This window comes from Cinclus cinclus, chromosome 28 (genome assembly GCF_963662255.1).
Source record: "Cinclus cinclus chromosome 28, bCinCin1.1, whole genome shotgun sequence".
Lineage (NCBI taxonomy): Eukaryota > Metazoa > Chordata > Aves > Passeriformes > Cinclidae > Cinclus > Cinclus cinclus.
In genome coordinates this window covers 6,140,001-6,167,987 of record NC_085073.1, presented here as the reverse complement: position 1 = coordinate 6,167,987, position 27,987 = coordinate 6,140,001, and the positions used below count along the sequence as shown (strand labels likewise).

Genomic DNA, 27,987 nt, shown 5'->3' with positions numbered 1-27,987 from the left:
CAGCCAGGCTCTGGATCAATCTCTGCTGCTGCTGCTGCCAGCTGGGAGGTGGAGGTCATTCCAAACTCAGGGATCTGCTAAAAACAGGGCTGGAGGAATCAATTCTCTCTCTGTGCTGCTCCTAAATTGGTTTTTGACAGAAATGAAAAGCTCCCAAGTGCTCCCCTGTGAGTGTTTCAGACACGGCTACAGCTCAGAGCTTGGTTGGATTCTTCTCCTCCTCGTGGGCTCCTCTCAGCCCTGATTCCCCAGCTGGGCTCAAAACCTCACATTTAACAAAGTTTTGGGAGTTTTTTTTTCAAACTTTCCCCACAATGAAACTTTGCTTCAACACCTCACCCTGTCCCTCTCCTGCCTCCGTCACCCAAAGCCTGACCCATTCTCCCAAATTAAACCCAGCTCTGTCTCTGAGGCCACCACCTTCCACCACCTGCCTGCTTTGTCCCTTTGTCCATCCTGCTCTCCTCCAATGGAATCTTCACTTCCCGACCAAAATAATCCCCAATTTCCACTACGCCTCCCCCCCCCCCAAAAAAAAAAAAAAAAAAAAAAAATTAAAAACAACCCAAAAAACAAAGCTGTGGGGACCAAAGCAGGCCTGGCTGCACCTTCCCTCCAGGGCCGAAGGGCACAGGAACCCGTCCCCCTTTCAAGCACAAAGTTCACCTTACAGAAATGCTGCTTTTCACAGAGTACAGTCCAGACAGTTGCCAATTAAAGCATTACAGAAAACACTTGGAAACCCTCCTGCTCGAGCACGCAGGCTCCTCTCACTCTAAACTGCTATCCCGTGTAGGAAGAAGAGGCTGATTGCTGCAACTTGAAATCACACTCAAAGTTCTCGAGGATGGTGCTCTAATTTTTGTTTGAAACTGGTTTTTTTTTGGTTTTTTTTCCTTTTTTTTTAGGTTTTTTTTTTTTTTTGTAATATAAGCTTCTCAGAACAAGGATCTAAATCTCCCAGGTCCACCACTAAGAATTCAGAGACAAAACTTCTTATAAAAACTCAGTGCTCCTTTTGAAAGAATCTCTTTTTAAAAACCACCTCGTTCAGAACGTGGGCGACACGATGACACCAAAATTTCAGAGCCAGTGTTGGACAACAAAACCTGCACCTCAGAGTTGAGCAGCATTGGAATTCTGCTTGGCTGGCTGTCACCCAGGCAGGGACTTTTCTCTCTTCTTTTAATTTCTCTTTTCCCCTCTCTCTCGGATACTCCGCTTCTAAAACATTAAACACTTCCTGCTAAAAATTTTGTTTTTACCCTCCATAAGAACAATCCCAACTCTGAGACGAGGGTTTTCTGCTAAAATCTTTTTTTTTTTTTGCCTCTTTTAGTACCCCTCACAAAAAAAAAACAAGCCCAACTCTGAGATGAGGGTTTTCCTCTCCCCATCTGCTCTGAAAAACTTCACGTGCCCTGCTCGCTAAAGAGAAGTATGGAATGAAGTGAAACCTGCTTTTTTTTTTGTTTGGTTTTTTGTTTGGTTGGTTTTTTTTTTTTTTTTTTTTTTGTTTTTTAAGGCCCTTCTCCGGAGCTGGGGGTGACTGGGGGAGCAGGGACTCAGCTGAGCCCTCCTTTGGGGTGGTTCCTTCCCAGCGAGGTGCAGCCAGTCCTCCAGGGCTCGGTCTCCTCTCGCAGTCTCCGTGGCTCAGGGAGCTCCAGCAGTGGCTCTCGCGTGCTCCTCTCTCTCTCTCCTCTCTCCTCTCTCCTCTCTCCCGTGGTTGGTTTCTCTTTTCTCCTGTTGCTCTCACACAGTGGTGCTTCAGTTTTAGCAGTGGAAAACAGGTATCCATTTTATTTTATTTTTTTTATTACCCAGAATAAAATGCTGATGAACTAAGCTCCACGCAAGCTTAGCTCTTCTTCCTCAACCTGGGGGCACAAGGAGAGTTTGGTTAGGATTTAATTGAAATGGGGTTAAATTAGGGGGGGGGAACAGTTTAAATAAGAGGGTATGGTTTAAATCAGAACGGGGAGGGTTTAAATCAGGGAGGGACAGTTTAAAACAAGGAGGGACAGTTTAAATCAGAATGGGGAGAGTTTAAATTGAGTTGGGACAGTTTAAATCGAGGAGGGACAGTTTAAATCAGAATGGGGACAGTGAAGAGGGGAGAGTTTAAATCAGGAGAAGGGAAGAGTTTAAATCAGAATGGGGGCAGTTTAAATCAGGGGAGGGGACAATGAGGAGGGGACAGTTTAAATCAGGGAGGACAATTTAAATTAAGGCAAGGGGACAGTGAGGAAGGTTTAAATCAGGGAGGGACGGTTTAAATCAGAATGGGGACAGTTTAAATCAGGGGGAGGGACAGTTTAAATCAGGGGGAGGGACAGTTTAAATCAGAATGGGGACAGTTTAAATCAGGGGGAGGGACAGTTTAAATCAAAATGGGGACAGTTTAAATCAGGGGGAGGGACAGTTTAAATCAGGGGGAGGGACAGTTTAAATCAGGGGGAGGGACAGTTTAAATCAGAATGGGGACAGTTTAAATCAGGGGGAGGGACAGTTTAAATCAAAATGGGGACAGTTTAAATCAGGGGGAGGGACAGTTTAAATCAGGGAGGGACAGTTTAAATCAGAATGGGGACAGTTTAAATCAGGGAGGGGCCCGGGGTCCTCACACTCTAATACTGTGACAGCCCTGTCACTCCACCATGTTGATAAGCTCGTTCTCCCTGGTAAGTTGAGTCCTGTGACAGCGCCACGTCAATCTGGGATTTAAACTCATCACCAAGGTAACTGTCCTGGAAGGGAAAGGGGAGGGAAAACCCAGAGTCAGTGTCCAGCCCAAGTGCAAAGCAGAAGCAGGTCGAGGATAAAGCTGGGAGCGTTTGGGGTTTGTTTTTTTTTTGAAATGTGCTTTTCTTGGTGTGGAATTTCCCCAGATTAAGGAGTTTTTGAGCTGCTCGGAGCTGAAGCAACATTTCACTTGCACGTGCAGGGTGCAAACGCTGCAGCAGAGTCACTGAGAGCAGCTCCACTTCCACTTCCCTCAGCGAGGAGGAGGCGCAGGCACAGATCAGACCCCACAAAACCTCCCAGCACCCCACAGCTCCCCTCTCACCTGGGATAATTCGGGCTGGGAGAGCCCGGGCTGGCTCATCTGGGAGGGCTGGCTCATGGAGATGTAGCCCTGGGTCAGGGGGCCCTGCGAGAAGGGCTGGGACACCACGTCCTGGCTGGCCTGGCTGTTGGGGAGGTTGGACTGGCTCGTGCCAGGAATCCCAAATCGATTTTTCTGCCGCCCGCCGCGGCCGGTCTTCCCTTTGGGAGCTCCACGGCCTGGGGGAGAATCATCCAACACTGACAGCTACTGCAGCTACAAACACTTCTTGGTTTTCAAGGGAACCGGATCCCTCCCAGGTGACTCCTTGATTTTTTTATTTATTTATTTATTTTTTTCCCCCCTTACCTGCAGCAGGGCCGTTGGCTTGGCCGAAGTACCCCGGGGGTGGCATGGGGGGCATGACGAGGTTGAAGGGGATGGGAATGTTCATGGCAGTGACGTGGCTGGGACCAGCACTGATCATCCCAATCTGGTCGTGGGTTTGGAAATACATGTTGGATGGACGCCCTGGGGAAGGGGAAAGCACAGGGATATTGCAGCTCTGGGCATTTCAGGAGCAGCTCCCAGCCCTGGAGAGGTTGTGCAAAAAGGATGAGCTCTCGTTGCCAGGAGCCAGAAGAGTTTGTGGCTCCTTGTTTATCACACACCTGGAAATTCCAGGAGTTCACCTAACAAATGTTGATTATTCCCACAGCTCCATCTGGGATTCCTGAAGTGCTTCTCACACCCCCCCTCCCCTCATTTTGCACTTCTCTGCACACACCAGGCTGGGATTTCATTTACAGAGAGAAAAATCCAGCCTGGACATTTTCAGCCCTCAAATTCATCCCAAACATTTCCAGCCCTCAAATTCATCCCAAACATTTCCAGTTGTTAAAATTAAATCCCAAACATTTAATCTTCAATTTCATCTCAAACATTTCCAGTCCTTAAATTAAATCCTAAATATTTCCAGCTGTTAAATTAAACCCCAAACATTTCAGCTTCAAATTCATCCTGAACATTTTCAGTCCTTAAATTCAATCCCAAACATTTCAGCTTCAATTTCATCCCAAACATTTTCACTTCCCAAATTCACCCCAAACATTTTCACTCCTCAATTTCATCATGAACATTTTACCCCACATATTTTCAGTCTCAATTTCACCTCAAACATTTTTCACTCCCCAAATCCACCCCGAACATTTTTCACTCCTCAAATTCATCCTGAACATTTTCACTCCTCAAATTCATCCTGAACATTTTCAGTCTCAAATTCATCCTGAACATTTTACCCCAAACATTTTCAGTCTCAAATCCACCCCGAACATTTTCACTCCTCCAATTCTCCCCAAACATTTTTCACTTCCCAAATTCTCCCCAAACATTTTCACTCCTCAATCCCGTATCATTTCCAACCCTCAAATTCTGCGTTTTCCTGCAGTTCAAAGTTCAAACCTTTAACAAATACCAAACTTTTCAGAGCTTTGAAAGTTTTGAAGAAGTTTCAAAGTTTGGAGTGGTTAAGATGTGACCCCTCAGGGGTCAGGAGAACATCCCAGGGAGTGGATTTGGGGAATTTCCTTTACCTTGGCTGCTGCGGTCGTAGACAGAGCCAGGGATGATGGCCTCACGTGCATCATACATGGCAGTGGTCATGAAACGGGCACCCTGCAAAATTTGGGCAATTAGGCATTAATTCTCTTTTTTTATTCCCAAAAAAACCTTGTACTGCAAGCTCAGCGGGAGATATTTGGAGTAGAAATCCATAAAAATGACACAGATTGCATAAATGAGGGAATGGATTAATTTGAACATATGGAGGATGTTTAATTATTATTTCAGTTATGTCATTTTGGGTAAAAATCCCTAAAAACTCCACTGATCACCTAAATGAGGGAATGGATTAATTTGAACATATAGAGGATGTTTAATTATTATTATTATTATTATTATTATTATTATTATTATTTCAGTTATGTCATTTTGGGTAAAAATTCATAAAACTCCCCAGATCACATAAATGAAGGAGTGGATTAATTTAAACACAGAGAGAATATTTATTATTTCAGTTATATCATTTTGGGTAAAAATCCATAAAATTCCACAGATTGAATAATTTTAACACCACACTGGGGGGGATTCTAACTCCATACTGGGGGGATTCTAACTCCATACTGGGGGGATTCTAACTCCACACTGGGGGGGATTCTAACTCCACACTGGGGGGGATTCTAACTCCATACTGGGGGGATTCTAACTCCATACTGGGGGGATTCTAACTCCATACTGGGGGGGATTCTAACTCCATACTGGGGGGATTCTAACTCCATACTGGGGGGGATTCTAACTCCATACTGGGGGGGATTCTAACTCCACACTGGGGGGGATTCTAACTCCATACTGGGGGGGATTCTAACTCCATACTGGGGGGGATTCTAACTCCATACTGGGGGGGATTCTAACTCCATACTGGGGGGGATTCTAACTCCACACTGGGGGGGATTCTAACTCCATACTGGGGGGGATTCTAACTCCATACTGGGGGGGATTCTAACTCCATACTGGGGGGGATTCTAACTCCATACTGGGGGGGATTCTAACTCCATACTGGGGGGGATTCTAACTCCATACTGGGGGGATTCTAACTCCATACTGGGGGGATTCTAACTCCATACTGGGGGGGATTCTAACTCCATACTGGGGGGATTCTAACTCCATACTGGGGGGGATTCTAACTCCATACTAGGGGGGATTCTAACTCCACCACTCAAATTCAGAAGCCTTTCACAAGACTGCAGGTTCCCATGGGTGTTTCTGGGGTGGTTCAGCACACAGCACAGGAGAAGGGCAGGGGTCCCCGGGGCACTCACGGGGTTGATGGTGTTGACGAGCTTGCGGGGTTTGCTGAACTGCATCAGGCTCTCCCTCAGGTTGTTCAGGGGTCCCTCCACCAGCACCTTCTGCTCCTTGTAGTAATTCAGGAGGTGATTCCAGAGGGGCTGCTTGGACAGAGCTTTGGGGTTCCCCACAATGATCACCCCGTACCTGGGAACAGAGGAACCACAGCTTCGTTCATTTAACCACAACCACAGCTTCGTTCATTTAACCACAACCACAGCTTCGTTCATTTAACCACAACCACAGCCTCATTAATTTAACCACAACCACAGCTTCGTTCATTTAACCACAACCACAGCTTCGTTCATTTAACCACAACCACAGCTTCGTTCATTTAACCACAACCACAGCTTCGTTCATTTAACCACAACCACAGCCTCATTAATTTAACCACAACCACAGCTTCGTTCATTTAACCACAACCACAGCTTCGTTCATTTAACCACAACCACAGCCTCATTAATTTAACCACAACCACAGCTTCATTAATTTAACCACAACCACAGCTTTGTTCATTTAACCACAACCACAGCTTCGTTCATTTAACCACAACCACAGCTTCATTAATTTAACCACAACCACAGCTTTGTTCATTTAACCACAACCACAGCTTCATTAAATTTAACCACAACCACAGCCTCATTAATTTAACCACAACCACAGCTTTGTTCATTTAACCACAACCACAGCTTCATTAAATTTAACCACAACCAGTTTCATCAATTTCAACACAACCACCATTTCATCAATTTACTCACAATTAAAATTGTATTTTAAAATTCACATTTATATTTCATATTGTATTTATAATATATAAATATAAGTAATTGATATTAATTCAGTTCTATTTCTATTTTATATTTGATATTCAAAGTGTGATGATGTCAGAACAGCCCCCTGGGTTCTTGTCTCTGGCAATAAAATGGGAGCTGCAGGAGGAGCCTGAACTGTTTGCAGCAATTGTTCCAGATGTGGCTCAAACATCTGGAAGGAGATTGATGCAGCCAGGTTTTTTTTTCCCCAGCAGCACAAATTTCCTCCTTCAGGCTTGCTCAGTGTTCAACCAAACTCCTCCTGTGCTGGTTTGGAATTTGGAAACACCAGGGGAGCCAAGCAGGACCATGCTGGATTCCAGCTCAGACTTTTTGGAATTAAATCCATTCAAAAAAAATATAAAATGGGCAAAGAACGATTGCTGGAAGTGATAAAGAAGCAGATGAAGGGAAGGGATCTGTGCTGGAAATGGGGAGGATGTGATGACTCCTGAAATTCCTGATGCCAAATGGTGACAGGGGCTGAGATCAGCAGTGAAAATGGGACAGGAATGGTTTGGGCTGGAGGGACCCCAAAAACTCACCCAGTGCCACCCCCACCATGGGCAGGGACACGTTCCCAGTGCCCAGCCTGGCCTGGGGCACCACAGCTGCTCTGGGAATTCCAGCCCAGCCAGGAATTCCTTCCCAAAATCCACCCAAATTCCCCTTTTCCAGTTGGAATCCATTCCTGTGTCCTGGAATTCCCATCCCAAATCCATTCCCTGTGCCCCTGAATTCCCATCCCAAATCCATTCTCTGTGCCCCTGAATTCCCATCCCAAATCCATTCCCTGTGTCCCTGAATTCCCATCCCAAATCCATTCCCCGTGTCCCTGAATTCCCATCCCAAATCCATTCCCCGTGTCCCTGAATTCCCATCCCAAATCCATTCCCCGTGTCCCTGAATTCCCATCCCAAATCCATTCCCCGTGTCCCTGAATTCCCATCCCAAATCCATTCCCCGTGTCCCTGAATTCCCATCCCAAATCCATTCCCTGTGCCCTGAATTCCCATCCCAAATCCATTCCCTGTGTCCTGTCCCTCCATCCCAAATCCATTCCCCGTGTCCCTGAATTCCCATCCCAAATCCATTCTCTGTGCCCCTGAATTCCCATCCCAAATCCATTCCCCGTGTCCCTGAATTCCCATCCCAAATCCATTCCCTGTGTCCTGTTTCTCCATCCCTTGTCCCAAATCCTCTCCAGCTCTCCTGGAGCCCTTTCAGGCTCTGGAAACAGCTCCAAGGTTTCTCTGGAGCTTCCCTTCTCCAGCCTTGGACACTTCCAGGGATCCAGGAGCTGCTCTGGGAATTCCAGCCCACCCTCACAGGGGAGGAATTCCTTCCCAAAATGCCACCTAACCCTGCTCTGTGGGAAGGCATTCCCTGAGTCCTGCCCCTCCATCGCTGTCCCAGTTTCCTGCAGCCCCCTGCATGCCCAGGTCCCTTTACCTGGCTCTCGTCAGGGCCACGTTGAGCCTCCTGGGGTCGTTGAGGAAGCCAATGCCCTGGTGTTCATTGGCCCTGACACAGGACAGGATGATGAAATCCTTCTCCCTGCCCTGGAAAGCATCCACACTCGCAATTTCCACTTCCTGCAACACAGGAAAACACCTCAGCCACGGAGGGAAAACAGCTCTGCCACCACCAGGCACTGCCAAAGTCCCTGGAACCTTCCATCAGCTGAGAAAAATGTTGGTTTTGGAGTGAGGAGTGGTTGTGGTAATTCCTCTGGGCAATGAGAATCTTCCCCAGAGAGGACAGAGAGTCTCAGTTTAGGAGAAATCCTTTTCATGTTCACAGCTTTGTGCTTCTCCTGTTTCCCCCCACAAAACTCTTTGCCGAGGACACCGCCAAAAGGTTCTGACTGTTCCAAAATTTTGCAGGATGAGAGGCTCAAATTAGCCCTGAGAAACCTCAGGGAGAGGAGACACATCCTTGCTGGCACAGGGAGAAGATTTCCACCGAGCTTCCCTGCAGTGAGAACAGGGCTCAAGTTCTCAGTGCTGCAAAACAAGACCAGGTTTAAACACACAACTGTCCTGTTTGTCCCACTGATGGCAGGATGGGTTTTATTTTCCAGGATTAATAAATCCCGTGGCCAGCAGGATTTATTTGCTTGGTTTCCTGCACGATGGCAGACGAAGGCACGAGGTTTTCCACAGTGACTTCTCCCTCCTGTGCCTCAGAGGATTTGTTGGGGCCTCTTTCCTCACAGATTTTAGCAGGGCTTTCTCCTTTCCCTGATCCTATGGGTACATCCTAACTCCCCCCCCCCTTGATTTTTTATCAAAACCAGCTTAAAAATTTAAAAAGAAAAAGAAAAAAAAAAAAAAAAGTTGATATTAACCAAAATCAAACTCAAATATTGAAGGCTGAAGATGGAATAAACACACACACCAAAAAAAAAGGAAAAGAGAAGAATTCAATCGATATTAACCAAAACCAAACTCAAAAACTGAAGCCTGAAGATGGAATAAATACAACAACAACAACAAAAAGGAATTTGATCGACATTAACTCCAAAATCAAAGCCTGAAGATGGAATAAACACACAAAAAAAAAAAATAAAAAAGAGGAATTGGATCGACATTAACTCCAAAATCAAAGCCTGATAATGGAATAAACACACAAAAAAAAAAAAAGAAAAAAAAGAGGAATTGGATCAACTAACTCCAAAATCAAAGCCTGAAGATGGAATAAATACACAAAAAAAAAAATAAAAAGAGGAATTCAACCAATATTAACTCCAAAATCAAAGCCTGATAATGGAATAAATACACAAAAAAAAAAAAAGAGAAAAAAAAGAGAGGAATTTAATCGACATTAACTCCAAAATCAAAGCCTGAAGATGGAATAAACACACAAAAAAAAAAAGAAAAAAGAGGAATTGGCTCGACATTAACTTCAAAATCAAAGCCTGAAGATGGAATAAATACACAAAAAAAAATAAAAAAGAGGAATTGGATCGACATTAACTCCCAAATCAAAGCCTGATAATGGAATAAATACACAAAAAAAAAAAAGAGAAAAAAAAGAGAGGAATTGGCTCGACATTAACTCCCAAATCAAAGCCTGAAGATGGACTAAATACACAAAAAAAAAAAATAAAAAGAGGAATTCAACCAATATTAACTCCAAAATCAAAGCCTGAAGATGGAATAAATACACAAAAAAAAAGAAAAAAGAGGAACTGGCTCGACATTAAGTCCCAAATCAAAGCCTGAAGGTGGAATAAAGAGCCAGCCCCAGAACTGAAGTCCCTCCAAGTGCAGAGCCCGTGCCTGGGGCTGCGTGCAGCCCAGTACCTGGTAGAGCTTGGTGTGCAGGGAGCCACTGAACTGCATGTACTGCACCAGGTACGAGCGCTGGCCCTCGTACGGCGTGATGATCCCAATCTGGTCAGGCTTGGCCCCCGCCTTCAGCAGCTTCGTGGTGATCTTCTCCACGTTGGCAGCTTCAGTCCTGGGGAGGGCAAGGAGGGGAAGGACGTCGGGGTTCAGTTTTTGGGGTGCTGGTGGGGTTTGGGGGGTTCCCACGTGAGGCTGTTGCAGTGGGAACGTGAATTGTGCTCAGTTCCTCCTCGCTCAGGGCGTGCACGGAGGAGCTGGGGGCAAGGCCAACGTTTAAAGGTCTCAGGAAAACACAGATTTCACCTTCGCCTTCTCAGAACCGCACAGCAAACAGCAAAACCTCAACCCCCAAACAGAATCTCCTGCTTGGACTTAGATGCACACATTGAACTTCTACAAATCAACATCATTCCAAACATCCCCCAGATCCTCTGGTTGCTTTATCTTAAAGTTTTAAATACAGAATGTTTAGAATGTCAGTGGCCTGTATCAGCCAAGCACTGTGTTGGTTTTGTTTCTGAACAATCTGCTTCACTGTACCCAGTCTTGCACATGCTGCTCAGGAAACAGACTGAGATTAAAAATATCTCAGCTGGTATTTTTTTTTTTTTTTCACATGTTGGGCTGGTTTCCCTGCCAGGCACGTGAATAATCACGACCCAAGAGGAGAAAATTTTATTTGTTGAAAAAGAAGGTGGAACGTGCAGAAAAAAGAAGGTGGGGGGGAACAAAAGTTCATTTCCAACCCTTTTGGACTAAATCTAAGTTTAGGATTCTACTTGAGGAGTTATTGGAATTCAAAATGTGACTTGGTCAGCATTTCCTGCTGGCCCAAACTCATCCCCATCAGGAATTTTGTAATTTATGCCCTGCTCTATACCCAGTGAGGGAAGAACTCCTCCACACCAATCCCAGCTCAGCTCTGAGCCTTTTTCTCCTGGTTTGCTGTAAAAGGAGATCAGGAAAAACCAATTTGAGTTTCACCCCCCAGTAGGAGCTTTTATTAAAGCAGCAAACAAGGAGTTATTAACTGAGAGATAAAAGCCCCAAGAGCAGCCCTGTCCTACACACCTAGGCCAGGTTTAGCTCTCAGAGCTGGGCTCACCTGTTGAGGTAAGAGGTGCCTGAGCTGGCAATCTCCTCCTGCCCCTGGGTCACGTAGAAGAACATGGGTTTGTCAGGCTGGGGCCACTGGAAATCAAATCCTTTCTTCACCCTGTCAGCTGAGGAGAACAGCAACAGGGAGCACAACAAATCAGCAACAGCACTCTGCAATTTCCAGATCAAAGCACCTCAAAATGAAGTGTAATGCAAGTTTTTTTCCTTTTTTCTTAAAACACCAAACCCAGATGAGAGAACTCCTGCTTTGATCCCTGCTGAAGATTTGCAGTTCTCCCCAAAGGTTCAGGAACCTTTAGTGTCACTCTCTTTTCAGATGATCATTTTACTATAAAATCGTGTTCACTCTCCAGATTGTTCCAACAGCACCAACATTTCCAGGCCATAGAAACAGAAACTAGCAGGGCTAGCCCCCAAAGGAACAGGAATAACCCCAAAGGAACAGGAAAAACCCCAAAGGAACAGGAATAACCCCAAAGGAACAGGAATAACCCCAAAGGAACAGGAATAACCCCAAAGGAACAGGAATAACCCCAAATGCTTCGCCCTGGGATGCTAACAAAGACTTTACCTGCACTGTGGGCCTGGCACAGCCCCTCACCTGCACCGTGGGCCCAGCACAGCCCCTCACCTGCACCGTGAGCCCAGCACAGCCCCTCACCTGCACCGTGAGCCCAGCACAGCCCCTCACCTGCACCGTGAGCCCAGCACAGCCCCTCACCTGCACCGTGGGCCCAGCACAGCCCCTCACCTGCACCGTGGGCCCGGCGCAGGCTGGCACAGCCCCTCACCTGCACTGTGAGCCCAGCACAGCCCCTCACCTGCACCGTGGGCCCGGCGCAGGCTGGCACAGCCCCTTACCTGCCGTGACCCCGTTCTGCAGGGAGCCCTCGTAGAAGATGTTGGAGGGGAAGGCGCTCAGGGCGGGGTGCATGCGGTACTGCACCTGCAGCCGGATGGGCCGGATGCCCAGCACCACCAGCCTCTCAAACAGCGACTGCGACAGCCCAGCCTTGGCTGCCTTCTTGCACATCACCACGGGCCCCAGCTGGCAGTGGTCACCCACCAGGATCAGCTGTGGGAAGAGTTTGGAACCAGCTCAGTTTGGTTGCTGGAGGTTGTTTAGAGTGACATAAATATCCTGCTGGGAAATGCAGGATGGTGATTTGGGTTGGGAGGGTCTTTAATCCCACCCAGGTTCCCCTTTCCCAGTTTGGAGCCATTCCCTGTGTCCTGTCCCTCCATGCCAAATCCCAAATCCCATCCAGCTCCCCCGGAGCCCCTTCAGGCTCTGCAAGGGGCTCTGAGCTCTCCCTGGAGCTTCTCTTTCCAGCCTGGCCTTGGACACTCCAAGGGATGAGGCATCCCCAGCTTCTCTGGGAATTCCATCTCAGCCCCTCCCCTCCCTCCCTCCCTCCCTCCCTCCCATGTAATGATTTCCCCTAAATAAAAAAATCCAAACCCACTCTCTCTCAGTTTAATCCATTCTCTGACACTTTAGGAATTAATCATTCTAAATTCTGATAAGCTTCAGCTCTCCCCAAAGGCTCAGGAACCTTTAGTGTCACTCTTTTTTCAGATGATCATTTTAATATAAAATCTTATTCACTCTCCAGATTGTTCCAACAGCACCAACACTTCCAGGCCATGGAAACTAGCAGGGTTAACTCAAAATGGACAAGACTAACCCCAAATGAAAAGGAATAGCCCCAAATGGACAGAGCTCACCCCAAATGGACAGAGCTCACCCCAAATGGACAGAGCTCACCCCAAATGAAGTTGGTCAGGTTTATGTTATGCAAAAGGAAAATTCCTGTGTGCCTACCCTGGGCACGTGGCTGCTCAGTGCTACTTCCTGCTGTGCTCCCAAAGCCCATCTAGAAGGAAGCCCAAAGATTTACCTGCTTGGCCCCCAGGACCACGGGCACCATGCACTCGGGCTCGGTGGCCTGCGTGCTCTCGTCGATGAGGATGGAGCGGAACTGCATCTTGGCCAGCCGGGGGTCTCCAGCTCCCACACACGTGCAGCAGATCACATCTGCATTCTGGGGACACAGGGAGAGGGGTCACACTGGGAGCAGGATCACGCTGGGGGCTGCACTGGCACGGCAGCTGGGATCTGGGGTGGCAGCTCTGGGATCTGGGGTGGCAGCTCTGGGATCTGGGGTGGTGGCAGCTCTGGGATCTGGGGTGGTGGCAGCTCTGGGATCTGGGGCGGTGGCAGCTCTGGGATCTGGGGGTGGTGGCAGCTCTGGGATCTGGGGCGGTGGCAGCTCTGGGATCTGGGGGTGGTGGCAGCTCTGGGGTGGTGGCAGCTCTGGGATCTGGGGGTGGTGGCAGCTCTGGGATCTGGGGGTGGTGGCAGCTCTGGGATCTGGGGGTGGTGGCAGCTCTGGGATCTGGGGGTGGTGGCAGCTCTGGGGTGGTGGCAGCTCTGGGATCTGGGGGTGGTGGCAGCTCTGGGATCTGGGGCGGTGGCAGCTCTGGGATCTGGGGTGGTGGCAGCTCTGGGGTGGTGGCAGCTCTGGGATCTGGGGCGGTGGCAGCTCTGGGATCTGGGGCAGTGGCAGCTCTGGGATCTGGGGGTGGTGGCAGCTCTGGGATCTGGGGTGGTGGCAGCTCTGGGGTGGTGGCAGCTCTGGGATCTGGGGCTGGTGGCAGCTCTGGGGTGGTGGCAGCTCTGGGATCTGGGGCTGGTGGCAGCTCTGGGGTGGTGGCAGCTCTGGGGTCTCACCATGAGCAGCTCCCTCTCCGCCGTGCGTTTCAGCGCCCGGTAACGCTTCTCATCAGCAGAGGAAAGTTCTCCAGTCTCATCCTTGAGCTGCTGCAGCTTCTGAAGCTCTGGCATGCTGAAAAAAACCCAACCAACCAAACAAAAAACCCAGGAATTCTACTTTACAGCCAAACCAACTTTATAGCACTGCAGTCCAAGTGATTTTTAACTGAAACAAAATAAACCCATCACGCAAACAACGGTGCTGCAGTGACAACGTCCCTCAGCCGCGCCCATCACAAACACCAAAATGGAATTTTTGTGTTTTTCTTCACTCCTCACCTGTCCATGTTCCTGATCTGGTTGTGCAGTGCCAGGAAGGACACGGGGGAGTCGATGGCCTCACGGCTCTTGGCACACAGACGAACCACCTTGAGGCCAGTCTGGTGGATCTTCTCTGTCAGCTGGTCCACGGCGATGTTGCTGGGGGCACACACCAGCACAGGTCTGCAAAAACACCCGAAAAAACAGCCAAAACTTTCAGTAAACTGGAATTGGCTTTTTCCACTTGAATTGTAGTAAAGTATAATTAATAACACATCCCTTAAAATTATGCTGGGGAAGGGTATTTTGTGCAACGAGCCCAAGAGTCCCCAGAAAATACAGCTCAGGGATACAGATGAATTTTGATTTTAAAATCAAGGTGATTTGTGCATTAAACAGCCTCATCCATAAAGGCTCAGAGAGAGCAGCTCTCACCCATTGCCCTGCCTGGCCAGGTGATACACAATGGTGGCTGATGTCACTGTTTTCCCAGTGCCAGGGGGACCCTGGATAAGGCTCAGAGGACGCTGCAGGACGGTCTTGACAGCATAAACCTAAAAAAAAAAAAAAAAAATTAAATAATTAATTTTATTGCAATTTAACATTTCAAGCACGTTGCTTCACCTGTATTTATGAACCTTTGCTGCCATCGATGGGAGGGGAGGGGTTACCTGAGAGTGGTTGAGATCAGGGAGTCCCTGGGCTGTGAAACGTTTTGGCAGCTGGCATTTGATGATGACATCTTCCACCTCATGGCCCAGCAGTTTGTGGTAAATGTACCCAGACACTGAGGTCTCGTCCACTGCAAATGTTTTCAGAGCACTCTGCATCCTGAAACGAAGGAAAAAAAACAGGAAAATTATTCCTAAAGATCAAGTGTGGCCTCAAAAGAGCCACCCATGGGTGTCCTACACCAGATACCAGACACAAATGGGAAAGACAACAACGTCCAACATTAATTAATAGAATTAAAATCACTAAGATTACACTCTGAGAACACAGATTTTGCTTTTCTTCCCCCCACGTGAACATTAAAAGGTGTTCCCAGAAAAATGTGGAGAGGAACACCAACCTTTGGTGACAGAACCTGTCAACAATCTTACAACAATTTAGTTGTAAGATTTGAAATAAATTTGCAGCCACAATGAATAAAATAATAGGATAAGGGGAGGTAATAATAATGGGATACATTACTAATAGGAAATTCTAATAATAGGATCAGAAGCAGCTCCTGCATTACCCAACACAGACTTGGCTGAAGCCTCTGGGTCCCACAGCCAAATTTTGATATTTTAACTGTTTAAAGCAATTTTAGGAAGCTGAACTATAAAACTTGCTTTTCTTGTGCTTCAAGTATTACCAAACATAAAAGTAAATTTTTCTCCCTTTGGTGTCTTTGCCACAAACCCTTCAAATGGAGACAAATTGATCATTTTGTGCCATTAATTCCAGTTTTGGCCTCTCTGAACCAGGCACCAGCTGCTCACCAGATTTCTGATGGGCGATGCCAAAACAAGACCATTTTTTTTTTTTTTTTTCTTGTCGTTCAAAAAAACCACTGAGTGAAGGCAAAGAACAAAAATCCACCCAGAGCCTGCCCAGCTGGGAGGTGCTCCCTCAATACCTGTCAAAGGAAGTTGACTTCCACACAAAATCCACCTGGAAGTTGTGGGTGACCTCCACGGGAGCTCCCACGCTGCTCCTCAGCTCGATGGCAATCTCATCACCATAATCTGTAGAACCTCGTTAAGTAGTAATTTCCAGCAAAAATTGGGATTTTATTCTCCCCAATTTTGGTGATTTTTCTTCTGTATAGCTCCCCCCCACCCCCGACAGATCTTAAATCAGCAGAGAATTATTTGTGGGTATAATTAATGACTTCTTAAGGACTCCAGCTTAGGGCTGGGGGCTCTCTAAGTAAAGGATACTATCAGGAACTTTGATCACGTGCCCAATTCCTTTCCAGAGTGGGGCCAGGTCTCCCTTGTACCTCAGGCAGATCTCATCTCCTTGCATGAGGCGCATGTCTGCAAAGGAAAGGGAAAGAAAAGCTCTGAACAACCACAAAAAGCCTCCCAGAGCCACCTCGGAGTGCTCTGAACGTTGATTTTATTCAGAAGGCAGAAAAAACCAAACCCTGACCAAGACACAGGGCAGGTGTCCTTACCTGAATCAGTCTTTGGCAAAGTAAAATAAGCAATTCTCTTCTTGTTCAAGCCCAGGTCCCACCTGACTGTGATGTTATCTTGGGTCTGAGGGGAATAAAAAAAAAAATAAATTTATTATTGTCTTGAAGAGCTGTTTGTGAACCACCACAGTCCTGTGCTTTAAAACAGTGCAGAAATTACAAAACTTGCTGCTCTAATGTCACCAAAAATCTGATATTTATTCCTGTGGCTGAGTTCACAGCACCTGCAGGAGGTGAACTCTGCTCTAAGAGTTAATGATGAGAAACAAAGTGCTGCTCACCAGCTGTAATTCTCCCCCAATTCAAACACCCATTAAATGTTTCCAGGAGCTCCCAGAACTCCCATTTCCCTGCCAGGGAACTACAGCTTCTGAAGGTAACAAAAAGCTGCAGTTCTGGGAGAGAAGGTGATTTTTGGAAAGAAAAACTTTAAGGTGAGAAGTTCCCAAGTGATTCAGGTTCTTCAAACCCCTCACTGTGAGGATTTTGCTCTCCTCTCCCTGCAATCACTGCTGATATCCCAGTGCTGCTGCACCACAGCAATCCAAATATTTATTTATTTCACTCCAGGTTTCCTTCTCGTGCTTTCATTCCACGTTTGATCAGGCAAATCTCACACATTTTACCTGAGATTCCTTGAGTTTCTTGTCATAATCTGCCTCAAGCTTGACCAGAGGACCAAATATATTTTGGTATTGATAAGCATCTTCATATCTAAGCAGGACATGTTGAGGTTCCTCATCAACACCAGGTTTTTCCAAGTCCTCCAGAGTTGCAGATGGATTTTCCTGGTGATTAAAGCAGATGTTTTGTTTCAAAGTCTGAAGTATAAAAATTGACAGCAGGATTGATAAAACTCTGTTTTTACTGATACAGGGAGCGATATAAAGGTGGATTACAAATCATATTAAACCCAGTTTAAATTTTAAAGGATGCACAAAATACCTCTCAAAAACCCCACAACTGAACGAAGCAACAATCCCCTGCTCTGCTGGACATCACTTAAACCAGAAATATTTTAAATCTTGATATGAGCAAGGAAAATTATTTTACAACTTGGGGAAGCTTTCAACAATCCCCTGAATCTTTTGACCAATTCCCTGTGGCACTGCAGGATTTTGTGTGATTTGTGCTTTACAGATCTCCTAAAAGTCTTCAAAACAAAACAAAACAAAACAAACAAAAAAAAAAAAATAAAAATCTCAGAATTGAGTAAAATAAATCCCCAAAACAAGAATTCCAGACCTTCCAGAGCTCCTCCAGTTTGTTGATCTGCTGGGCTGTGATCTGCCGGGCCCGGAGCTGCTCCTGCTCCGAGGGAATCTTCACCAGCCAGGAGAGGAAGCAGCGGTCCTGGATCAGGGGCTGCCACTGGGAACTGTCCCAGTTGATGTCCTTCAAGCTGCTCTGGCTGGCACACGGCTGCCTGCACAGCCAAAACACAACTGTTAGCTAAGTGGGAGGGGAAGTGGTGTGGAGGGTGAAAACGGGGCTGGTGCGCTCCTGAAATTGCTCAAAAATCAGGAAAAATGCAAGCAAAATAACCTTGGTCTGCTGGGAAAAGTGAGGAGTGTTGCTTGGGTGTTTCCAGGATTGAAAATGTGTTTGAAATATTGAATGTGACACTTTTGGAGGTGGTTATAATCCATGCAGGTTGTGCACAGGCTGATCAGAAAAAGAGGGTAATTCCCAAATAGAAATGTAATTTTTAGTGGCAAGCACACAGTGACAGCACTGGATTCAAACACACACAATTAGAAATGATCAGTTCTGACTGAGCCTGTCAGAAAAATTTCTGATTTATTGTGACCTCAAATCATTCTGGGAGCTGAGAGAAAAACACCCTGAGTAATAATCACTGTTCCATGGTCCAGAGTCACCTCCTGAACTGAGCTGGGGCTCTTCCAAAGTGGAAAAAAGGGGGGAAAAGAGAGAGGGGGGGGAAAAAAGAGGGGAAAAACCACCTTTCTCCATGAAGGAATGCAGAATTTAGGAAAAGCACCTCTTTACAGAACTAAGACTCCAAGACAGAACAGAGTTCCCTTTGCTGCATTATCCATCTACGTCCCTGAACTCGGCGGCAAAGCAAACCGCATTTTTTTTCATGGAATTAAATCAAATTATTTCACGAAATGAAATGAAAATAGAAGCAAGAGGTGGTTTTTAAAAGCTGAGATGGAGAAGGAGAGCTGTCAGCCAAGGTTTGGTCTCACCTGCACAGCAGAACCACCACGGAGTCAGCCTTGGCAGGGATGAAGCCCAGCAGGAAGACGTTGCGGCAGCCGCAGTTGTAGCACTCCAGGACTGTCTCTCCCAAAGGTCCATCCTTGTGCAGGGTCACCTCCTTGCACTTGGCTCTCACCAGGTGGTTCACGATGTGGCTGTGAGCAAACACAACAGCTTCAGGGCAGTTTCACACCAAAATTGCATTTGTTGGAAGGTTGGTAAATTTATTTGTCGTGTTGGAGTGTGGAAACAGAGGTCTGGGTTAGTCAGAGAGAAAACAGGATACAGGAATTGAACTAAAACCTTCAGTGAAATTAAAATGTAGTAATACACACAGACATGAAATGAGGTGTAATAAGTAAGCAAGAATATGTTTTGAGTGTGAAAACAGAGGTCTGAGTTAGTCAGAGAGAAAACAGGATACAGGAATTGAACTAAAATCTTCAGTGAAATTAAAATATGTTAAGCCACACAGAAATGAAACAGAGGTGGAATCTTTAGTTTTAAATAAGTAAGAATATGTTTTGAGTGTGAAAACAGAGGCTTCTGAGTTCCTCAAAGAGAAAACAGGATACAGGAACTGAACTAAAACCTTCAGAGAAATTAAAATATATTAAGCCACAGAGACATGAAACAGAGGTGGAATCTTTAGTTTTAAATAAGTAAGAATATGTTTTAAGTGCTTTAAAGAGAAAGCCTTAGAACCTGGTGTAAAAAAAAAAAAGCTTCAAAAACAAGCTACAGTGAGAGCTCAAAAACAGTTCTAAATAATAGTGGAGAAAAACCTCAAAAAGCAGCTTCAGTGCGAGCTCAGGAATAGCTCCAGACATAAATAAAAATTTAGTAAGAATATTGCTTACATTTTTCAGACAGAACAGATATATTCACAAATTCCACATGAACTTTTGTATTACAGACCCATAATTCTAACAGGTTTAGAAGAAACACTTCAGGTTCCTGTTTTTAGCTCATTGGGCAATTTGTAAATAAAAATCTGTGTATTGCAGTGAGAGCTCTCTCTCCCTCAGTCTTCCTCCACCATCATCTTCATCACTACATCACATGAAAGGAGAAAAATAATAAAAGAACAGAGGAAGAGCAGGGAGCTTCTGCCTTTGCTCAGAATTCTGTCCCAGGCTGCAGCTTCTGCCCTTTCTCAGGAGCTGCTTTGATTTGGGACTCTGTGCTCCAAGTTTTCAGCACGTTGGACTCTTTGCCTTTTGAGACTGAGGTGCCTTTACAATAAACAACTTTAAACAACTTTGCTCTGCTGTTTTGAAGACCTAAACCCAAGATCCAAGCCATGCTGGGAACAGTTCCAGGAGTTTCTCAGCGCATGGGTGCTTTGGGTGTGAAAGAAATAGGTACAAACCAGGCATTTTTTATTTCCATCATTACATCATTTACCTGCCAGAGGTGTTTCCACGGCCGTTGCAGAACCATTTCTTGCTGGTGTTGCAGTAAACCACACAGGCAGGGTCGTGGATCCCACAGTAACTGCAATTCCAGAGGGAAAACCAGGAAGAGGTTGGTCATTGCATCGAGGAAAATCCAAACACAAACTCTTAATTCCATTTACAGGGCACAGAAATAAGGCAAGTGGAAACTGGGGAACAACAACAGCACTGGGAGAAGCATCAAAGGAGCCAAATTTCTGTTGTGAGCCATAAATTGTACAAGGTCCCATCACTGGGGTGGCTGAGCATGGGATTTATTCCTCAGGGAGCTCTGAGCTGGCCAGAAGTGAACGTGGCAGCTCCAAATCTGTCCCAGAACTGCCAGGAGCAGCACAGGGAGCTTGTCCCAAAATGCCCCTTTCCCTCCTGCCCTCTGGAATTCCCACCTGCAGGCATGCACAGGCAGATCCTTGGTGTAATAAGTGTCCTCCTCATCCTCCTCAAAGTTGAGCTCTGCCAGGAGCTGGCTGGTCTTGGCCACATTCTCATCCACAGCTCCGTTCTGCAAGATCCCATCAGGACCATTCACCTGCAATTGAGGTGTGCACCCAAAAAAAAAAAAAAAAAAAAAAAAAAAAAATTAAAAATAAAAAATAATATCAACCCCAAAAAGCTCCACAGCAAAGTGCTGCCAAGACTGGAACACACTCATTACATAACCAAGATTTGCTCCATCAGGTCCCATTTTCCAGGATTGTTTGAACTCCAACTGATAAGTTGGAATAAAGTTCCCAGAAAGAGATTGCTTTCCTGCAGGTTGTGTTTTTCCATTCAATCCCACAATCAATACCTGCTCCATCACCTCCTGTTTCACAGGATTATTGAAACTCCCACTGATAAGCAGGAAAACAAGGAGATTGCTTTTCTGCAGTTACATTTTTCCACGGCCTTACATAACCAAATTCCATTTCAACAATTCCCAGCAGCCCTTCTTTTTATTCCAGGGATCTACCTGCAAACAGGGATTTTCACTGCACAGGATTTTCCCCACCTACTCCTGTATCCACCATGGAATTCTGCAACATTTGGTGCTGTTTCAGCAACTTTCCCACCCCCAGCCTTTCTCCTTATAAAAATAACTCCAATTTTTGGGCACTTTTAGCACCAGGAGGTGTGGATGTCATGCTGGGATTTTGGCATGGCCACTGCAGGTGTTGCCCCTTTGGCTTCCCAAGTGTCCTGGTTTTATTTCTCCAGCCTTGAAGGGTTTTAGCAGCTCAATACTGAGTTGGGAAAGACCCCAAAATTTGGTTTATTCTCTGCCTTCTTCAATCAAGATGCCACCAAAAGATGGACAGGGATAAGTTTATCCTAATCCATGTTGATTTTGAGTGGAAAATGTGGGCAGGGGGCCACCAGAGTGATTGGAATATTCACAGCACATCTGAGGGGAGTGCTGGGATCATTTCCCTATCACAGGGATAATTAACACCCCCTCAATGTTTCTAAAGTTAAGATTTATTTATCAATTTTAACCAGCCAAACAGGACAAAAATAACTCAAGGCCTTTGTCTATGAATACAGTATTTTAACAACTTAGATTTAATACAGTTTATCTGGGAGGTGTAACTTAATTCTGACAGAATTAAGAACACAAAACCTTTACTAGAAGAAATTTTAAAAGAAATAAAAAGTTCCTCTCTTTGAGCTGTAATGAAACAAACAAAACTAATTTCTCACTAAAAATTTAGCAGCTAATTGCAGGATTAAACTCCAAAATTCCCACTTGTCCTGAGCCATCAGGACCTGCCCCCAAAGCTCCATTTCCAGCTCTGCAAATGAAATGAGGAGCATTTAAATGAAATAAATAAATGGGCTGACTTTTTACTGGTTTTATCTGCAAGCTCTGCCTTTTAATAGAAACCATCAGCCCAAAGGAACTGAATGGGCAAGAAGGGAAAAGTGGGAAAAGAAATCAAACCCCACAGCAGCACAACTCCATTAGTGGGGTGAGGGCAAATCCCCTCATGTGCACAGATGTCATCAGATACATAAACACTCGGCTGAAATATCCATTTCCAATTGATAAAAGCATTTTATAGAAGATAAACAAGAGCTGGTCGTGGCACAGGTGGAATCCCAGAGCCTGGAGCTTACCTGAATTCCTTACAAACATTTCTATCCCACAGTGCATTATCTTAAGATTGGTTGATTTTAATAATTTTGAGGTGCTCATAAAAAATTGGCTTCCTGTTTCTGTTTTAAAAGAAGCAGCAAAGTTTGGGTTTGGTTGGGGATTTCGGAAGGCAGAAGAGGAAGCAGTGTCAGTGCTGTGCTGTCCCTGCCCTCAGGGTGACAGCAGTGATGTCACCTGGGCTGGGAAATGCTGCCCCAGCCCTCGGCAGCATCCCGATGAGGAAGTGACTGTTCCAAACCCTCCTGATGTCAGCCTGTGTGCACTGGATTAAAAACCTGGCACGGGCAGCTCTGGTGGCAGGAGGACCACGGTTCTGTTCTGAAAAAAAAAATGTTGGCTGCAACTTCTGGCACGGCAGGTTTGGCAGCTCTGAGGTGCCACAAAACTACTCCCAAAAAACTCCTGGGGCATTCCTCACTCCTCTGCTGGCCTCAGGAATATTCACTGGAGACAAAACAAGGGCCAGGGACTGAGTTAAAAGGCAGAAAACACCGGGGCAGGGGGAAGCTGTGGCTGCTCCACCCCTGGAAATGCCCAAGGACAGCTTGGATGGGGTTTGGGATAGTGGGAGGTCCCAGCCCCTGGCAGGGGGGGATGGGATGGGATTTAAGATCCTTCCAACCCAAACCACTCTGGGATTCCCTGATTCCATGAACAGGGTGACAAGATGGTGTTAACCAGGCTGCCAGTCCCCGAGGGGCTCCAGGGGAGCTGGATGGGATTTGGGATGGAGGGACAGGACACAGGGAATGGCTCCCACTGTCAGAGGGCAGGGATGGGTGGGATACTGGGAATTAGGAATTGTTCCCTGGGAGGATTCAAGGCCAGGCTGGAAAGAGAAGCTCCAGGGAAACCTTGGAGCCACTTCCAGAACCTGAAGGGCTCCAGGAGAGCTGGAGAGGGATTTGGAACAAGGGATGGAGGAACAGGACACAGGGAACGGCTCCAAACTGGGAAAGGGAAACATTGGGAAGGAATTCCTGGCTGGGAAGGCGGGGAGGGGCTGGGATGGAATTCCCAGAGTTTCCCTGGATCCCTGGCAGTGCCCAAGGCCAGGCTGGACGAGCTTTGGAGCACCCTTGTATAGTGGAAGGTGTCTCTCCCTCTGGGACTTCTAACATTTAAGGTCTTCCAACACAAATCATGCCGAGATTCTGGGATTCTGCTGCCTGTGAGTCCCCAGCTCAGGGTTAACAGAATATTTCCAAACCAGGCCAGGAGCAGAGCTCCAGGTGAGCAGAGCAGAGCACAGCCCCCAGGTGAGGTGAGCAGAGCACAGAGCCCCCAGGTGAGCACAGCCCCCAGGGGAGGTGAGCACAGAGCACAGCCCCCAAGTGAGGTGAGCACAGAGCACAGCCCCCAAGTGAGCTCAGAGCACAGCCCCCAGGTGAGCACAAAGCCCCCAGGGGAGGTGAGCACAAAGCCCCCAGGGGAGGTGAGCACAGAGTCCCCAGGGGAGGTGAGCACAGAGCACAGCCCCCAGGTGAGGTGAGCAGAGCACAGAGCCCCCAGGTGAGCACAGAGCACAGCCCCCAGGGGAGGTGAGCACAGAGCACAGCCCCCAGGTGAGGTGAGCACAGCCCCCAGGTGAGGTGAGCACAGCCCCCAAGGGAGGTGAGCACAGAGCACAGCCCCCAGGTGAGGTGAGCACAGCCCCCAGGTGAGGTGAGCACAGCCCCCAGGGGAGGTGAGCACAGCCCCCAGGGGAGGTGAGCACAGAGCACAGCCCCCAGGTGAGGTGAGCACAGCCCCCAGGGGAGGTGAGCACAGCCCCCAGGGGAGGTGAGCACAGAGCACAGCCCCCAGGTGAGCACAAAGCCCCCAGGGGAGGTGAGCACAGAGTCCCCAGGGGAGGTGAGCACAGAGCACAGCCCCCAGGTGAGGTGAGCAGAGCACAGAGCCCCCAGGTGAGCACAGAGCACAGCCCCCAGGGGAGGTGAGCACAGAGCACAGCCCCCAGGTGAGGTGAGCAGAGCACAGAGCCCCCAGGTGAGCACAGAGCACAGCCCCCAGGGGAGGTGAGCTCAGAGCACAGCCCCCAGGTGAGCTCAGAGCACAGCCCCCAGGTGAGCACAAAGCCCCCAGGGGAGGTGAGCACAAAGCCCCCAGGGGAGGTGAGCACAGAGCACAGCCCCCAAGTGAGGTGAGCACAGAGCACAGCCCCCAGGGGAGGTGAGCACAGAGCCCCCAGGTGAGGTGAGCACAGAGCACAGCCCCCAGGTGAGGTGAGCAGAGCACAGAGCCCCCAGGTGAGCACAGAGCACAGCCCCCAGGGGAGGTGAGCTCAGAGCACAGCCCCCAGGTGAGCTCAGAGCACAGCCCCCAGGTGAGCACAAAGCCCCCAGGGGAGGTGAGCACAAAGCCCCCAGGGGAGGTGAGCACAGAGTCCCCAGGGGAGGTGAGCACAGAGCACAGCCCCCAGGTGAGGTGAGCAGAGCACAGAGCCCCCAGGTGAGCACAGAGCACAGCCCCCAGGGGAGGTGAGCACAGAGCACAGCCCCCAGGTGAGGTGAGCACACCTGCAGCCTGCTGGGCTTTCCAGCGCTGCATTTCAAGGTGCAACAAGAACCTGAGCTGCACTGCAGCAGGGACTGTGCTGTAGCGAGGCTCCAGCCCCGTCCTGCTGGACTTCACAAAGCCCCCAGCTCAGGGAATTGCCCCCAGAGCCCACGTTTTGGGGTTGGCCGTTCCATTTTCGCTCCAGAGCTGGGCAGCAGTGCCTGAGCTGCGCTGTGATCGCTCTCCCGGGGAGGGCGATTCGCTTTCCCTTGCCCAAGGAGGAAGCTGGGGAAAGCCTCGCCCCTGGGAGGGAGCGGCAGACGGGACCTGAGCAACAAGGCCTGGACAAAACAGCCTTTGTTAGGACTGGAAATTAAACCCGGCCTGCCTAGGCTAGACCTAAGAGCTGTCCCAGCCTCGCTGAGCCACTGCAGGGGCTGAGTTAATCCAAACCGAGGGTCCCAGCAGCACAGTCCCACCCGCCGCAGTGAAAAAACAAAGCGGGAATGAGAATTCCAGAGAATCCCGGGATGGTTTGGGGCTGGAAGGGACCTTAAAGCCCACCCAGGGGAACCTTCCGTGATCCCAGAGAGCTCCTTGGACACTTCCAGGGCTCCAGGGGCAGCCACAGCCGCTCTGAGGATTTTAAACTCCTCTTAGGATACTTCAGAAAATCCATCCTTGCGTTTATGTAGTTCTAGGAAACAATGGGAGTAGAATTTTCTGTGGAAGAACGAGCAGGGAATGTTTGTGCTCTGCTCTTACTTCTGTCAATTGACCACTAATCAATGGCACCGCTGTTAAAACTATTAATTAAATATATTGGCAAGTTTAGATTAAAATCTTCAAACTGTCCTAAAAAATGAGGTGCCTTGCATTGCTCAACTCGTCTTTTTAAAAAGACCCCAGAAACAGCAGAGCAGAAATTCCTGCCTCCAACATTCCTCAGTTCCAAATAAAATTATTTCTTTAATTAGCTTTAATTATAATCACAGGGTTAATCTTTCATTAGGCAAAACCTGATCAGTTTGAGAAGTTATTATTTAAGATGCCTCCTGCCAAAAACGAGTAACAAACTTGAATTATCTGGTGAGGGCGGCAAAACTTTTGCCCAGAACCTTTTTTTTTTAAAAAAAAAAACCACTTAATTTCTGATTTTATCAGCCCTGAGCCCGTTGAGAGGGACAGGTCTGAGCAGATCCTGGGGTTTGTTTCACTTCACTCAGGAGGAACCGGAGCCTGTTCCACCTCTGAGAGTCCCTCCCCAAAAATGACATTTCTAACGTCAAAATGAGCACCAGGATGATCACAAAAGTTTGCAGAAGCTTAAATCCACCTTGATTAAAAAATAAAATCAACATAAAATCCCTTCCTTTTAGCCAGGAGACAAAAACAGTACCTGAAGCTGCTCTCCAGAGTTTTTATTACTTTTTTTTTTTTTTTTTTTACTTTGACTTCAAAGGTTTTTCAGACATGTTTAGACATAAAAAAAAGGCCCATTAATAATCCTCTTGTCTGGACTTTCAGCTTATGAGGCTGATTTTGGGGTGGTTTTTCTTCTCCTTGGCCACAGATTCTCTACTGGGAGCTCTGGAGTGAACACAACCCATTAAAGGTTTATAATTAAATGTGATTAAAATGTTCTCTTTAATGTATAGTCTTGAGTATTTTGCTCAGAGATTTGACTACTGGTAGAAAACAATTCTGATTTCTCAATGCCCAAATTGGATAAATTCTATCAAATCCAAAGACTGAAAAAAAAAACCCAAAAAACACCAGAAAATAACCCAACAGCTCTGAGCTCTCAGACTCTGCCTTACAAACAGAGTGACCTGAGCACATCCCTGCTGTCACCGAGCACTTTCAGGCATAAAAAATGATTTAATCTGTGCTGGGACAGGAGAAATCCTCCCTCAATCCTGCCCTGCACACCTGTGGAGCTGGATGTGCTCCTGCTCCCACTCTGCTGCACTCACAGGCTGGTTTTGCAAATAAAAGGCCAAAAAGAACATCAGGTCCAGGATGTTTGGGTTGGGGATAAAAACTCACCTAAAGCTCTCAACTCCTCTTTAAACTCATCCCTTAATACGTGGGTGATGTGCAAGCATTTAATGGTTAATAATGGGATTTCAGGAGTCTGGGAGGAAGCTGAATATTCCATGATCTTTAAACTGGAGGAAAGTGTGTTTTTTAAAAAAAATACGGGAGAGTCTCAGTGTTTTTGTTGTTTACACTGAGATTGTTATCTTCATTTGCAGCGTTTCCCGTGAGCTGTAATCCTAATTCCTCCCCTGCCTACGAGTAGTGAATTGCTACATAAATACAGTTTCACAGTTTTTTAAGCACCAACCATCAAGTGTAATAATTAAAAACAAAACAAAACAAACAAAACAAAAGTAAAACCTGTTTTTAAGCCACGAGGAACCAGAGCTCAGAACTTGTCTCAGGCCTGTCCCTGCCACACAACCCCTAAACAAAGCAGCCCAGCAACCGTGCAGCGATAAAAGTGCGAATTAAAATTTGAAAAATTAATATTCACAGTAATAACAAGGAGAAACTAAAGCGCGTTTTGGCGACAGGAAGTGAAAAAAGCCGAATTTCCTCAGCACCCAACTTTCGATAAGCAAAACACCACCCAAACCCCTTGTTTGAAGAAGACAAAACCTGAACTGACAACCGTTTTTTTTTTTTTCCCCCCAACCTCCCCATCGCAACGACACAACTATCGCGACTCGGCCGGTTTCAAGTTTTCCTCCTCGGAACAACTCGCTCCAATTCCGGCTCCTGCACACGCGGCTCCCGCCTCGGGGGAAGGAGGAGGAAGGGTGAGAGCCCCGAACGCCCAACCCCACCCCCCCCTTCCAGCCTCCCCTCGCTTCTCCACCGCCTCACGACCCCCTCACCTGCGCTTCCAGCGGGCCCGGAGCTCCCTGCCCCGCACCGGGAGGCCCCTGGCCCTGAGCCGGCCCCGCCTGGCCGGGCCCGGGCGGGGTCTGGGTCTGGCTGGGGAGGGTGAAGTCGGTGAACTCGAACTCGGAGCCCTGCGTGTCCGCGCCGAGCAGTTCGGCCTCCTCGGTGTCCAGGAAGGTGAGGGTCTGCGAGCTGGGGCCGTACGCCTCCACGCTCATGGCGGCGGCGTTTCGTCTAGCCGGGAGCCTTCGTTTTGTTTTTTTTTTTTTGGTTTTTTTGTTTTTTAACACCCCCCCACC

The 27,987-nt window shown here is 47.4% G+C and overlaps 1 protein-coding gene across 2 annotated transcripts; it reads right to left on the bottom strand.

The window, feature by feature from the left end:
* Positions 1-1,793: 1,793 nt before the first annotated feature.
* On the bottom strand, positions 1,794-27,978 carry UPF1 (UPF1 RNA helicase and ATPase). 2 transcript variants are annotated; one of them, XM_062510181.1, is made up of 24 exons: positions 27,682-27,978; positions 20,529-20,671; positions 20,093-20,182; positions 18,673-18,840; positions 17,705-17,885; positions 17,086-17,247; positions 16,439-16,523; positions 16,200-16,298; positions 15,896-16,013; positions 14,943-15,102; positions 14,707-14,825; positions 14,290-14,454; positions 13,969-14,083; positions 13,136-13,279; positions 12,096-12,309; positions 11,221-11,338; positions 10,071-10,227; positions 8,215-8,357; positions 5,923-6,097; positions 4,639-4,720; positions 3,416-3,577; positions 3,068-3,285; positions 2,625-2,747; positions 1,794-1,877 (listed from the first exon to the last, which is right to left on the bottom strand). In XM_062510181.1, exons 1-23 carry the CDS (start codon positions 27,904-27,906, stop codon positions 2,628-2,630), a joined length of 3,363 nt encoding a protein of 1,120 aa, XP_062366165.1. In that variant the 5' UTR covers positions 27,907-27,978; the 3' UTR covers positions 1,794-1,877; positions 2,625-2,627. The 2 variants fall into 2 exon arrangements, with proteins under 2 accessions (XP_062366165.1, XP_062366167.1); XM_062510183.1 differs by having other exon boundaries at positions 15,896-16,004.
* Between the last annotated feature and the right edge of the window lie 9 nt (positions 27,979-27,987).